Raw genomic sequence first — 13755 nt, 5'->3', positions numbered from 1 at the left:
GCGACCTACGCACGACCAGCTCAGGCATAAGTGTAGCCGATTACGCGTAGGTTGTTGTATGGTCGCAAAAGGCATTTTATTCCAAACAAATGCTCACTGTACCCATAGGTAATACATTATACCTACAGGCGGCTGCGACCATCATGTGTGAGGAAGAGAGGAATGGGACAGGAACGTAACGGATGGCTTCCCACTCGGCAACCCCTACGGATCTGCAGCCTGGTAAAGGGAGATCACACAAACGCTGTCTGCTATTGACCGTCAATTAAACAGAGTACCCCTGTTGGCACCTGACATCCCCAGCGCCAATATGTTCCAAATGCATGTCTTGTGAGTTTGCACTGGAAAAAAGTTACTGCGGCAAATGATGGAAGGGCATCACCATTTGAACGCACATGTCAAGGGCCAACCGTAAGCAAAAGCTCGCCGCCCATTAATTTCGGATGCCGCGCAGGATCGTGCATGTACGCGCGCACATCACTTACTACCCCGCCATTTCTTCTGTTGCGCGGCAACCAACACCTTGTGGGGAAGACTCAGGGGTGAGGTTCGCTTAGTGTCCGTTATTCGCCCCAAGTGTCAGTACCGTCCCTCTTTTCAGTTACAAAAAAAATGGGAACCCGGTGGCGTCGGGGACGGGTGCGGTGCAATGGAAGAAAAAACAAAGAAGAGGTCTTTCAAATGGCAAAACGACCAAGGCAATAGAACCAAGGGAGAGGGAAGAAAATAGTTGGCAGACCCGTTTGCCGAGCCATCCATTTCGACCCCCCTCTCTTCTTTGCTCGCTTCATACACACCTAACGCACACATACATACACCTTAGGAGACCGTACATGAGCACATGTGTGGCCCTATTGGGAATATGCACTTGAGAATCAATGATAACGGTGGCGATTGCATATACCTAGCCCTCACTGTACGCCTTGACATGCTCACCACCACCACCGCCACCCAGCCCCATATTATTAGCACATTACATTCCATCCTGTCGTTCATCACTTAGGCACACCTACGCGGTCCCACACTTCTGGAGGAACCACTAGAAGAAGCCACCTCCGACTCAGAAGCTGGAAAGGTCTGTGCTTCGCGCAAAGATTACGCCCTCCTTTTCCAGGTGTGCTCGCTTCTTCTCCATGGCAACAGGGTCGACGGGGCGAACGGCGTCCTCCAACACAACAACGGTAAATTCCTCTTGGATAGCGTGTAGTGAGGTAAAGTATACACAGTAATCGGAAGCTACGCCACACATAAAAACCCTTCTCACGTCCATGGCGCGCAGCATTGCAGCCAGACCGGTTGTCTTACCGCTGTCATCGCTGAAGGCGGAGTAACTTTCAGAATCCAGAGATGTCGCCTTGTGAATAAGGTGGGTTATCTCTCCTTGTTTCATCTCTGAATGAAGTTGGGCACCAGTCGTTGACCGTACGCAATGGGGAGGCCATGGACCCCCTGTCCCATCTTCATTTCGGAACGACATGTGTCCAGGAGGGTGCCAGTCCATCGATGCGACAACGGCACGAAACTGGTGATCTCCGACAACGCGATTAATTATCGGTATGATCTCAGTGGCACCAGTTACGGAGAGCGCACCGTCGGGAAGCACGAAATCATTCTGCATATCCACAATTATCAGTGCATCGTGCTGTGACGACAACGTAATGCGGGATGTAGACATACCCAGCAATCCAACCAAATGAAGGTGAACCTCGCCCTTTCTTCACCCCAAAATATAGCTATGACACTGCTTGCATTTACGTGTTCAAGAAGAGAAAAGACCAACAATGAGGGACGACCGGCACATCACCAGTCCTTCCCCTCTGTCATTCCAGAAGGGAACATACCGACTAAAAGTTTCATCCGCAAGTGGGTACAAAAAAATTGAAGTAGTGAACGGCGACGTTGCAGGGCACACAAACATGTGCACCACCACCCACGAAGGTTGTATAAGCTACGACACGGAGGGCAAATGTCAAACACAACTGGATGCGGCCTCGGAATATGTCGTCACAGTCACTACCCCCGTTACTGAACACAAAAGAGGACATGGTTACAACGTAGCAGCAATAGCACAGGTATTTTTGGCAATAATATACCAAGAGATGACAGCAAAAGGAACTACTGCTCAAATGACTTCACCTTATTACGGCGAACTCCACGGTATGGTAATGGTGCATAACCTTCATCCTAGAGAAATATCTGATACCATACAAGGCACCCACGCCTGTTAACCTCCCATCAAGAAGCCAACCCACCGGCAGGTAAATACAAACCTCCTCATGAGCAACCGCCAGCGGCAACCGACTGCCGGTAGTGCTATCCGTAGATGGCGTACTGTTCACTGACACAGTTGCAACACCGCCTCAGCAACAGAACACCAAAGTGAGTGGAAGCACACACACAAAAAAAAAGTAGAGTAAAAGTAAACCTATAGAGTAGTGCCGGTATCTAGCCAAACATATACCACTTATGTCTGCCGTTCCCGCGCACCGGAAGAAACAACCTGCAGAAGCCACATCAACTGAAGGGATTACATCACCTTCACAACGGCTGCCGCACAGCCAATCGAGCAATCAAAGCAACCGAAACACGGTTGTACAGGCATCACACACAATGACAGGCGTTCAACTGGGTTCGGCACCGCTCCTCACACTGTTAGTCCCTCCAATACTACACTGAAAAAGCGTACACGACAGAACCAATAAGAAGGCGTGTCCCCGTTCAACCGGCAAAGAAAGCCGTATCAAAAAGAGAACTGTATTCACTCCAGTTCAGGCAAACAATATGAGGGATAAACCGCCAGCAGAAATTTAGAAAGAAAACCCTCACACCCATTTATCCCATTCACAATGTGCTTTCACCAGCAGCACAGCCAACTAAGAAAAACAACGACCCTCCATCGGTCAGTATCTGTTTCAAGAAACAGAAATTCGCACACCTCCAAAGAAAAAATAAAAGCATCACTCACATCAAGGCGACAAGAACCCGGATACCCAGGCGGAAACAGACGATTGGGCATGTTTTACCACACATGTGACAAATGGGCGGTCGGCAGCATCCAAACCCCCCTCGGCAAGCCGTGTATACAACGAGATTCTGCTCACCGGCACCTGCATAAACCTCCTACGTCGCGCGTCCACGGAGGCTTCCTCAATTCCGCGCCCGGGCCCCTCCTCTATACTATCAACAGCACCACTTGTGCCATCAGCAGGTTGGCCATGCCCCAAGCGCTGGGCGCCACGGTGGGAACAGGAAGTTGGTGGTGCGGAGTTTGCTTCACAAACGCCAGTCTGGTTTTCTCCAGTGTCCATGGGCACCACGGTTGCGGTCCCGGGAGGAGCCTCGACTTTTTGCTTACTGAAACGCCCCTTATCTATTATCAATGGAATTCTATGCGGCCTTTGTTTAATATCTTCGGAGGGGCTCGCCGCCGCCTGAAACGTTCGGGAAGCGCGGTCACCCGCAATAGGAGCACTCGTACACGTTCCACCAGTTGTCTGCAAATCATGTTCAACAGTACTGACAGGTGGTATCGGAGGGGCAGATGCTCTACCTAAACGCCTAGTTGGTTTCTGCGGCACAGCGTTGCCCGTCGGAGGAAGCTGTGCGGCGTTAACCTCGTCACTACCTCCCTCAGCTACCCCAGCTTTACGCCTTGCGCTCCTCCACGGGCGCTGCTCCTCTGGGAACTGGACAACGCCCAGAGGGTATCTCTCTTTACCATCATGATCATTCAATTGAGGTTCAACAACTTGAGTATTTTCGGGTAGTCTTTCATCCCTTACAGCACCTGTAGCTTCTTCCCCCTCCACAACGGCATGGGCCACCTCCTCTGGCACCGATAACCTACGGCGGCGCTTTCGTCGATCCTGCGACAACGAGCCGTCGGGCATCGAAGCGGGCTGCTTGATCGCGGAAGCAACCGTAGTTTGTTTCGCCCCGCCACGTTGAGAAGCAGACTCCGGGGGTGGGGTTCCACCGGTAGAGTTCTCACTCACTCCAGTATCTGTCGGAGGTTTGCCTAACCGGCCATTTCCACGGCGTTTGACGACCATAATATCACCGGAAACCTTTACTCGCCACGGTAATCCGAACTTCAGTTATTAACAAGCCACCAACTGCTATAATGCTAATGGGTATTTTACACCACCCATACAGCAGGAAGGTGCAAACAGGGAACGGTGGGGGGAAATGCAGTGTGGGGCAGGTGTGTAGGGTCAACATAAAGAGAATGGAAAGTCCAGACATCTGAGAGCTGGCAGTCATACAGCAACCGCAATGAGCACAAAAAAAGGTACTTAAGTCAAAGTAAGCCAAACGAGGTAACTAAGCTGCACTGACTGATGTGAGAACAGTAGGAGTGCACACGACTGTGTTGATAAGTGGCGAAGGGGAATGACGCAGCATGATACGGAAGGGAGGCGGGATGGGATGACAAGACGACGCCGAAAAACATCACTCCAAATCCCTCATCAAACTCTCAAGTCTCCCCTGCAGATCCCTTAACTCCTCTTCCTTTAACGCAACCTGCTGTTCGCCACGCTGTCTGGCCTTGTCGATATTCGCTCCTAAGCTCGATATCCTGGCATTCAGGCCTTGGTTGGTATGCGATTGGAGTAACCACAACGTAGCGCCAAGACGATAAGGAAGAGGCTTGAAAACACCTTCCGGGGCCTCAGATCTTGTGCGAAATCTAAGCTGATCTGTGATGCACCCGACTACTCGCAGCCGCCTGCAACAGTGGGAAACATAAATCACATTATCCGCGAGAGGCACATTCGGATGACTCTACTACAAGACACCAACACGGAAAACGCTTTTACCACGCGATCCTCACGCAGTGGAGAAGGGGTTGGTGAACCTGTGGTGACGCAGCTCACGGAAGTGAAGTATAGCATGCCACCTCATCTCACTCGCTGCATCACATAGGAACCACCAAAGTGGGCGTCTATCACCAGCATAAAATACTAATGAGCAAAAAGGTAAGAAAATGTCAAAGGGGTGACTAACATGGAAACACAGGCAGCTTCGAGGTTGTAACTTACACTAGTTTCAGTACTGACATGCGTCATTTCATTTTCTAGCACTACACAACCGAGGATGGCAGCGTAGTGAAAATAAATCAAAACAAAAAACTGATAATGGCACCTTCAAAGTAGCTGGGCGAAACTCATCTACCGGGAGGACACTTGCTGCAACTTAGGGTTCCACATGAACCCGAAGGTGACAGTTCGGTGCGTCAACAACTTGTAGACGTGGGCAAGAAGGGGAAGTCTCGACTCCACCCTCTTGCGGTCACGGGCGTCCAAGAACACTTTCATCAGCTTACTCCCATCCGTACGGTAACGCCAACGGCGGCCCACCACGTCACACGGATATATAAGATCATTCAAGATATTCTCAAACACCGCTACGCTCGTACGGGAACGTTGCACCTGCTGAAGCTTGTACACATCATTCGGTCGCTTCGTTATCTTGCGCTGCGCAACAAGCACAACAATGTTTCCGGGGAAGCGCTTCTCGAGCTCTGCCGTAAGCGTTCGCTGAATCTTGCGTACAAGCATGATAAAACGCAACGGGTACAAAATGATCATAGCTGTCTTCTTGTGACGGGGACTCGACGACGTGCGAACAGTGTTTATATGGAAGCGGGGCAACTGCGCGCGGAGAGTCTTGTGGGAGCCTTCCAATTCAAAGAGCACCCTCGCGACGCTCTCCTCCTCCTGAGACGGGTTGGCGCGCTTGAGCTTACGCAGCTTGCGGAGGTGCGGTTGTGCGGACATCACCCTTAGTGTATAGAAGTGCCTTCATACCAGAAAAAATCAGTAAAGAAAAAGGGAATGAGTAATAGTGCGGAGAAGACAAAGCAACACCTGCAAGAGTACTTAATCAGGCAATCGATAGGTCTCTGTAACGCGGCATATCTAGTCGTATAAAAAATGATGCGCGTCTGTGACGACACATGCGACAGAAAACCATACAGTTAGGAAGTTAAAGAACAGCAATATCCCATGGAGAACAAATAAAAGGAAGGCGCGGGCGCTCTCAAAACAGGTTGTGAACGCGGCAGTATGCATGGCGGTGAATGGGCTCAACGTACGGCAACTGCAACGCAGCGAAGATGTCCCTTTCACATTCAAGTGCCACAGACTCCCGAAACCCTAATTGGGATTTGTACAACCCTCAAGGATCCAGTCCCAGGCCCTTCGCATGGGTTAGCAGCACAAGGTGCATCACGAATGGGTTCGGGCCCGTGAAGAACAGCTGCCGCGTGTAAATACGATTAATGACAGTGGGCACAGCCACACAACCTGTTCAAAGCAGTACATTTCAATCCAATGGCGGGTAATCGTCACACAAAGCCATCATGCTGTGATTCCACACAGTAGACATCACTCCAATATAAATAGCACCAGCGCATACCACAAGAATCGACACTCTTCATGAGAGTCCGAAGCCCATGTCAACCCGGCACCATCCTTCAAGACACGCGACCTACGCACGACCAGCTCAGGCATAAGTGTAGCCGATTACGCGTAGGTTGTTGTATGGTCGCAAAAGGCATTTTATTCCAAACAAATGCTCACTGTACCCATAGGTAATACATTATACCTACAGGCGGCTGCGACCATCATGTGTGAGGAAGAGAGGAATGGGACAGGAACGTAACGGATGGCTTCCCACTCGGCAACCCCTACGGATCTGCAGCCTGGTAAAGGGAGATCACACAAACGCTGTCTGCTATTGACCGTCAATTAAACAGAGTACCCCTGTTGGCACCTGACATCCCCAGCGCCAATATGTTCCAAATGCATGTCTTGTGAGTTTGCACTGGAAAAAAGTTACTGCGGCAAATGATGGAAGGGCATCACCATTTGAACGCACATGTCAAGGGCCAACCGTAAGCAAAAGCTCGCCGCCCATTAATTTCGGATGCCGCGCAGGATCGTGCATGTACGCGCGCACATCACTTACTACCCCGCCATTTCTTCTGTTGCGCGGCAACCAACACCTTGTGGGGAAGACTCAGGGGTGAGGTTCGCTTAGTGTCCGTTATTCGCCCCAAGTGTCAGTACCGTCCCTCTTTTCAGTTACAAAAAAAATGGGAACCCGGTGGCGTCGGGGACGGGCGCGGTGCAATGGAAGAAAAAACAAAGAAGAGGTCTTTCAAATGGCAAAACGACCAAGGCAATAGAACCAAGGGAGAGGGAAGAAAATAGTTGGCAGACCCGTTTGCCGAGCCATCCATTTCGACCCCCCTCTCTTCTTTGCTCGCTTCATACACACCTAACGCACACATACATACACCTTAGGAGACCGTACATGAGCGCATGTGTGGCCCTATTGGGAATATGCACTTGAGAATCAATGATAACGGTGGTGATTGCATATACCTAGCCCTCACTGTACGCCTTGACATGCTCACCACCACCACCGCCACCCAGCCCCATATTATTAGCACATTACATTCCATCCTGTCGTTCATCACTTAGGCACACCTACGCGGTCCCACACTTCTGGAGGAACCACTAGAAGAAGCCACCTCCGACTCAGAAGCTGGAAAGGTCTGTGCTTCGCGCAAAGATTACGCCCTCCTTTTCCAGGTGTGCTCGCTTCTTCTCCATGGCAACAGGGTCGACGGGGCGAACGGCGTCCTCCAACACAACAACGGTAAATTCCTCTTGGATAGCGTGTAGTGAGGTAAAGTATACACAGTAATCGGAAGCTACGCCACACATAAAAACCCTTCTCACGTCCATGGCGCGCAGCATTGCAGCCAGACCGGTTGTCTTACCGCTGTCATCGCTGAAGGCGGAGTAACTTTCAGAATCCAGAGATGTCGCCTTGTGAATAAGGTGGGTTATCTCTCCTTGTTTCATCTCTGAATGAAGTTGGGCACCAGTCGTTGACCGTACGCAATGGGGAGGCCATGGACCCCCTGTCCCATCTTCATTTCGGAACGACATGTGTCCAGGAGGGTGCCAGTCCATCGATGCGACAACGGCACGAAACTGGTGATCTCCGACAACGCGATTAATTATCGGTATGATCTCAGTGGCACCAGTTACGGAGAGCGCACCGTCGGGAAGCACGAAATCATTCTGCATATCCACAATTATCAGTGCATCGTGCTGTGACGACAACGTAATGCGGGATGTAGACATACCCAGCAATCCAACCAAATGAAGGTGAACCTCGCCCTTTCTTCACCCCAAAATATAGCTATGACACTGCTTGCATTTACGTGTTCAAGAAGAGAAAAGACCAACAATGAGGGACGACCGGCACATCACCAGTCCTTCCCCTCTGTCATTCCAGAAGGGAACATACCGACTAAAAGTTTCATCCGCAAGTGGGTACAAAAAAATTGAAGTAGTGAACGGCGACGTTGCAGGGCACACAAACATGTGCACCACCACCCACGAAGGTTGTATAAGCTACGACACGGAGGGCAAATGTCAAACACAACTCGATGCGGCCTCGGAATATGTCGTCACAGTCACTACCCCCGTTACTGAACACAAAAGAGGACATGGTTACAACGTAGCAGCAATAGCACAGGTATTTTTGGCAATAATATACCAAGAGATGACAGCAAAAGGAACTACTGCTCAAATGACTTCACCTTATTACGGCGAACTCCACGGTATGGTAATGGTGCATAACCTTCATCCTAGAGAAATATCTGATACCATACAAGGCACCCACGCCTGTTAACCTCCCATCAAGAAGCCAACCCACCGGCAGGTAAATACAAACCTCCTCATGAGCAACCGCCAGCGGCAACCGACTGCCGGTAGTGCTATCCGTAGATGGCGTACTGTTCACTGACACAGTTGCAACACCGCCTCAGCAACAGAACACCAAAGTGAGTGGAAGCACACACACAAAAAAAAAGTAGAGTAAAAGTAAACCTATAGAGTAGTGCCGGTATCTAGCCAAACATATACCACTTATGTCTGCCGTTCCCGCGCACCGGAAGAAACAACCTGCAGAAGCCACATCAACTGAAGGGATTACATCACCTTCACAACGGCTGCCGCACAGCCAATCGAGCAATCAAAGCAACCGAAACACGGTTGTACAGGCATCACACACAATGACAGGCGTTCAACTGGGTTCGGCACCGCTCCTCACACTGTTAGTCCCTCCAATACTACACTGAAAAAGCGTACACGACAGAACCAATAAGAAGGCGTGTCCCCGTTCAACCGGCAAAGGAAGCCGTATCAAAAAGAGAACTGTATTCACTCCAGTTCAGGCAAACAATATGAGGGATAAACCGCCAGCAGAAATTTAGAAAGAAAACCCTCACACCCATTTATCCCATTCACAATGTGCTTTCACCAGCAGCACAGCCAACTAAGAAAAACAACGACCCTCCATCGGTCAGTATCTGTTTCAAGAAACAGAAATTCGCACACCTCCAAAGAAAAAATAAAAGCATCACTCACATCAAGGCGACAAGAACCCGGATACCCATGCGGAAACAGACGATTGGGCATGTTTTACCACACATGTGACAAATGGGCGGTCGGCAGCATCCAAACCCCCCTCGGCAAGCCGTGTATACAACGAGATTCTGCTCACCGGCACCTGCATAAACCTCCTACGTCGCGCGTCCACGGAGGCTTCCTCAATTCCGCGCCCGGGCCCCTCCTCTATACTATCAACAGCACCACTTGTGCCATCAGCAGGTTGGCCATGCCCCAAGCGCTGGGCGCCACGGTGGGAACAGGAAGTTGGTGGTGCGGAGTTTGCTTCACAAACGCCAGCCTGGTTTTCTCCAGTGTCCATGGGCACCACGGTTGCGGTCCCGGGAGGAGCCTCGACTTTTTGCTTACTGAAACGCCCCTTATCTATTATCAATGGAATTCTATGCGGCCTTTGTTTAATATCTTCGGAGGGGCTCGCCGCCGCCTGAAACGTTCGGGAAGCGCGGTCACCCGCAATAGGAGCACTCGTACACGTTCCACCAGTTGTCTGCAAATCATGTTCAACAGTACCGACAGGTGGTATCGGAGGGGCAGATGCTCTACCTAAACGCCTAGTTGGTTTCTGCGGCACAGCGTTGCCCGTCGGAGGAAGCTGTGCGGCGTTAACCTCGTCACTACCTCCCTCAGCTACCCCAGCTTTACGCCTTGCGCTCCTCCACGGGCGCTGCTCCTCTGGGAACTGGACAACGCCCAGAGGGTATCTCTCTTTACCATCATGATCATTCAATTGAGGTTCAACAACTCGAGTATTTTCGGGTAGTCTTTCATCCCTTACAGCACCTGTAGCTTCTTCCCCCTCCACAACGGCATGGGCCACCTCCTCTGGCACCGATAACCTACGGCGGCGCTTTCGTCGATCCTGCGACAACGAGCCGTCGGGCATCGAAGCGGGCTGCTTGATCGCGGAAGCAACCGTAGTTTGTTTCGCCCCGCCACGTTGAGAAGCAGACTCCGGGGGTGGGGTTCCACCGGTAGAGTTCTCACTCACTCCAGTATCTGTCGGAGGTTTGCCTAACCGGCCATTTCCACGGCGTTTGACGACCATAATATCACCGGAAACCTTTACTCGCCACGGTAATCCGAACTTCAGTTATTAACAAGCCACCAACTGCTATAATGCTAATGGGTATTTTACACCACCCATACAGCAGGAAGGTGCAAACAGGGAACGGTGGGGGGAAATGCAGTGTGGGGCAGGTGTGTAGGGTCAACATAAAGAGAATGGAAAGTCCAGACATCTGAGAGCTGGCAGTCATACAGCAACCGCAATGAGCACAAAAAAAGGTACTTAAGTCAAAGTAAGCCAAACGAGGTAACTAAGCTGCACTGACTGATGTGAGAACAGTAGGAGTGCACACGACTGTGTTGATAAGTGGCGAAGGGGAATGACGCAGCATGATACGGAAGGGAGGCGGGATGGGATGACAAGACGACGCCGAAAACCATCACTCCAAATCCCTCATCAAACTCTCAAGTCTCCCCTGCAGATCCCTTAACTCCTCTTCCTTTAACGCAACCTGCTGTTCGCCACGCTGTCTGGCCTTGTCGATATTCGCTCCTAAGCTCGATATCCTGGCATTCAGGCCTTGGTTGGTATGCGATTGGAGTAACCACAACGTAGCGCCAAGACGATAAGGAAGAGGCTTGAAAACACCTTCCGGGGCCTCAGATCTTGTGCGAAATCTAAGCTGATCTGTGATGCACCCGACTACTCGCAGCCGCCTGCAACAGTGGGAAACATAAATCACATTATCCGCGAGAGGCACATTCGGATGACTCTACTACAAGACACCAACACGGAAAACGCTTTTACCACGCGATCCTCACGCAGTGGAGAAGGGGTTGGTGAACCTGTGGTGACGCAGCTCACGGAAGTGAAGTATAGCATGCCACCTCATCTCACTCGCTGCATCACATAGGAACCACCAAAGTGGGCGTCTATCACCAGCATAAAATACTAATGAGCAAAAAGGTAAGAAAATGTCAAAGGGGTGACTAACATGGAAACACAGGCAGCTTCGAGGTTGTAACTTACACTAGTTTCAGTACTGACATGTGTCATTTCATTTTCTAGCACTACACAACCGAGGATGGCAGCGTAGTGAAAATAAATCAAAACAAAAAACTGATAATGGCACCTTCAAAGTAGCTGGGCGAAACTCATCTACCGGGAGGACACTTGCTGCAACTTAGGGTTCCACATGAACCCGAAGGTGACAGTTCGGTGCGTCAACAACTTGTAGACGTGGGCAAGAAGGGGAAGTCTCGACTCCACCCTCTTGCGGTCACGGGCGTCCAAGAACACTTTCATCAGCTTACTCCCATCCGTACGGTAACGCCAACGGCGGCCCACCACGTCACACGGATATATAAGATCATTCAAGATATTCTCAAACACCGCTACGCTCGTACGGGAACGTTGCACCTGCTGAAGCTTGTACACATCATTCGGTCGCTTCGTTATCTTGCGCTGCGCAACAAGCACAACAATGTTTCCGGGGAAGCGCTTCTCGAGCTCTGCCGTAAGCGTTCGCTGAATCTTGCGTACAAGCATGATAAAACGCAACGGGTACAAAATGATCATAGCTGTCTTCTTGTGACGGGGACTCGACGACGTGCGAACAGTGTTTATATGGAAGCGGGGCAACTGCGCGCGGAGAGTCTTGTGGGAGCCTTCCAATTCAAAGAGCACCCTCGCGACGCCCTCCTCCTCCTGAGACGGGTTGGCGCGCTTGAGCTTACGCAGCTTGCGGAGGTGCGGTTGTGCGGACATCACCCTTAGTGTATAGAAGTGCCTTCATACCAGAAAAAATCAGTAAAGAAAAAGGGAATGAGTAATAGTGCGGAGAAGACAAAGCAACACCTGCAAGAGTACTTAATCAGGCAATCGATAGGTCTCTGTAACGCGGCATATCTAGTCGTATAAAAAGTGATGCGCGTCTGTGACGACACATGCGACAGAAAACCATACAGTTAGGAAGTTAAAGAACAGCAATATCCCATGGAGAACAAATAAAAGGAAGGCGCGGGCGCTCTCAAAACAGGTTGTGAACGCGGCAGTATGCATGGCGGTGAATGGGCTCAACGTACGGCAACTGCAACGCAGCGAAGATGTCCCTTTCACATTCAAGTGCCACAGACTCCCGAAACCCTAATTGGGATTTGTACAACCCGCAAGGATCCAGTCCCAGGCCCTTCGCATGGGCCAGCAGCACAAGGTGCACCACGAATGGGTTCGGGCCCGTGAGGAACAGCTGCCGCGTGTGAAACTGTTGTGGTTTTGACCAGGTAATAGACAAAACCTGTCTTTCCTCTCGTGATGTGGAGAGGGTTTCTGGATGTGAATGGGACCTAGAAGCAAGTGTTATGTACTGTTTTGTGTGAATATCAATCTTTCTTTTTGTCCTATGATGCTTGATGTATCCGGAAGCCCTTAGTCCCTGTATCGCTCGCTCAAAATGAACACTGTGGGACACAGTGGTGTCGTTGTCACGATGTTTCCTGATTCTATCGTCATCATCGTACGTCAAAAGGAACTCAGCTCGGGAAGCAACGGGGCACCCGCGTCGCAGTGCTCCGACCAGAGTTACTTTGTATCCGTGTGGCCCCAGTTCTTCTGCTATTCTGTTCAAATGAGCAATGGCATCATCATAAAACACTGGTACGCGTCTCCCCTCCTCGTCTTCTTTGTCTTCTTTATGGGATGATTGCGTATAAGTATCGGTGCACTGACGGAGTATACGATTGAAAACTATTTGCCGGGGGACTGTGCTTCGCCAAGGAGCCCACAGTGGTCCACGAGAGGTTGGTGGCGCAGAAACGAGGTATTTGCAAGGTTCTTTGAGGCAGGAAATGTGCCTAGCAAGGTGAAAAAAGTCCTTTCTGTCCCTCAGGGAATGGCGGTGACGACCTAATGACGCGTGTAGCAGCAACTCTTGCACCAGTATGTGATTTGATGGGTTAAGGGCGCACGGCCACACTACTGGAGCCATGTATTCAGCGTGAAAAGGGGGATTTATTCTTCTCCCCTTACGTGGAGCAATAGCTCAGATCACTGCCTGTTTAACGTGAGTCCAACTTAAGGGTTTTACAGAGTGAGATTAACGAAAGGAACAAGAAGGCTCAAGCAAAAATAGCAAACACGACAGCAAAAGCATTTGTTGAATGGTGCACCATTGAGAAGTGCTTCGATGAATGCGCGACATCAGTTAACCAACGTCAACGTGATCCCATTAGTAAACATTTGTGATAGGGAGGAGGG

At 50.6% G+C, this 13755-nt stretch overlaps 11 protein-coding genes across 11 annotated transcripts; 4 read left to right on the top strand and 7 right to left on the bottom strand.

Moving 5' to 3' along the window:
- Window positions 1-1060: 1060 nt before the first annotated feature.
- Window positions 1061-1675, bottom strand: Tb09.160.2600 (pyrazinamidase/nicotinamidase, putative; the record flags this gene model as incomplete). The annotated part of the gene is made up of 1 exon (XM_798611.1): window positions 1061-1675. One exon carries the CDS (start codon window positions 1673-1675, stop codon window positions 1061-1063), a length of 615 nt encoding a protein of 204 aa, XP_803704.1.
- Window positions 1676-1781: 106 nt separating this feature from the next.
- Window positions 1782-2228, top strand: Tb09.v1.0160 (hypothetical protein, unlikely; the record flags this gene model as incomplete). The annotated part of the gene is made up of 1 exon (XM_798610.1): window positions 1782-2228. The coding sequence occupies one exon, from the start codon at window positions 1782-1784 to the stop codon at window positions 2226-2228; it is 447 nt and encodes a 148-aa protein (XP_803703.1).
- A 738-nt stretch (window positions 2229-2966) lies between these two features.
- Window positions 2967-4052, bottom strand: Tb09.v1.0150 (hypothetical protein, conserved; the record flags this gene model as incomplete). The annotated part of the gene is made up of 1 exon (XM_798607.1): window positions 2967-4052. The coding sequence occupies one exon, from the start codon at window positions 4050-4052 to the stop codon at window positions 2967-2969; it is 1086 nt and encodes a 361-aa protein (XP_803700.1).
- Window positions 4053-4779: 727 nt separating this feature from the next.
- Tb09.160.2560 (hypothetical protein, unlikely) lies at window positions 4780-4926 on the top strand (the record flags this gene model as incomplete). The annotated part of the gene is made up of 1 exon (XM_798606.1): window positions 4780-4926. One exon carries the CDS (start codon window positions 4780-4782, stop codon window positions 4924-4926), a length of 147 nt encoding a protein of 48 aa, XP_803699.1.
- A 245-nt stretch (window positions 4927-5171) lies between these two features.
- Tb09.160.2550 (ribosomal protein S7, putative) lies at window positions 5172-5780 on the bottom strand (the record flags this gene model as incomplete). The annotated part of the gene is made up of 1 exon (XM_798605.1): window positions 5172-5780. One exon carries the CDS (start codon window positions 5778-5780, stop codon window positions 5172-5174), a length of 609 nt encoding a protein of 202 aa, XP_803698.1.
- Window positions 5781-7547: 1767 nt separating this feature from the next.
- Tb09.160.2540 (alpha/beta-hydrolase-like protein) lies at window positions 7548-8162 on the bottom strand (the record flags this gene model as incomplete). Its single annotated transcript, XM_798604.1, has 1 exon — window positions 7548-8162. One exon carries the CDS (start codon window positions 8160-8162, stop codon window positions 7548-7550), a length of 615 nt encoding a protein of 204 aa, XP_803697.1.
- A 106-nt stretch (window positions 8163-8268) lies between these two features.
- Window positions 8269-8715, top strand: Tb09.v1.0140 (hypothetical protein, unlikely; the record flags this gene model as incomplete). The annotated part of the gene is made up of 1 exon (XM_798603.1): window positions 8269-8715. The coding sequence occupies one exon, from the start codon at window positions 8269-8271 to the stop codon at window positions 8713-8715; it is 447 nt and encodes a 148-aa protein (XP_803696.1).
- Window positions 8716-9453: 738 nt separating this feature from the next.
- Tb09.v1.0130 (hypothetical protein, conserved) lies at window positions 9454-10539 on the bottom strand (the record flags this gene model as incomplete). The annotated part of the gene is made up of 1 exon (XM_798602.1): window positions 9454-10539. The coding sequence occupies one exon, from the start codon at window positions 10537-10539 to the stop codon at window positions 9454-9456; it is 1086 nt and encodes a 361-aa protein (XP_803695.1).
- A 727-nt stretch (window positions 10540-11266) lies between these two features.
- Window positions 11267-11413, top strand: Tb09.160.2500 (hypothetical protein, unlikely; the record flags this gene model as incomplete). The annotated part of the gene is made up of 1 exon (XM_798601.1): window positions 11267-11413. The coding sequence occupies one exon, from the start codon at window positions 11267-11269 to the stop codon at window positions 11411-11413; it is 147 nt and encodes a 48-aa protein (XP_803694.1).
- A 245-nt stretch (window positions 11414-11658) lies between these two features.
- Tb09.160.2490 (ribosomal protein S7, putative) lies at window positions 11659-12267 on the bottom strand (the record flags this gene model as incomplete). The annotated part of the gene is made up of 1 exon (XM_798600.1): window positions 11659-12267. One exon carries the CDS (start codon window positions 12265-12267, stop codon window positions 11659-11661), a length of 609 nt encoding a protein of 202 aa, XP_803693.1.
- A 262-nt stretch (window positions 12268-12529) lies between these two features.
- On the bottom strand, window positions 12530-13486 carry Tb09.160.2480 (hypothetical protein, conserved; the record flags this gene model as incomplete). Its single annotated transcript, XM_798599.1, has 1 exon — window positions 12530-13486. The coding sequence occupies one exon, from the start codon at window positions 13484-13486 to the stop codon at window positions 12530-12532; it is 957 nt and encodes a 318-aa protein (XP_803692.1).
- Between the last annotated feature and the right edge of the window lie 269 nt (window positions 13487-13755).

Source organism: Trypanosoma brucei, chromosome 9 (genome assembly GCF_000002445.2).
Source record: "Trypanosoma brucei brucei TREU927 chromosome 9, whole genome shotgun sequence".
In the NCBI taxonomy this organism is placed as follows: domain Eukaryota; phylum Euglenozoa; class Kinetoplastea; order Trypanosomatida; family Trypanosomatidae; genus Trypanosoma; species Trypanosoma brucei.
The sequence above is the reverse complement of the archived record's forward strand: the minus strand, read 5'-3'. Positions and strand labels throughout refer to the sequence as shown.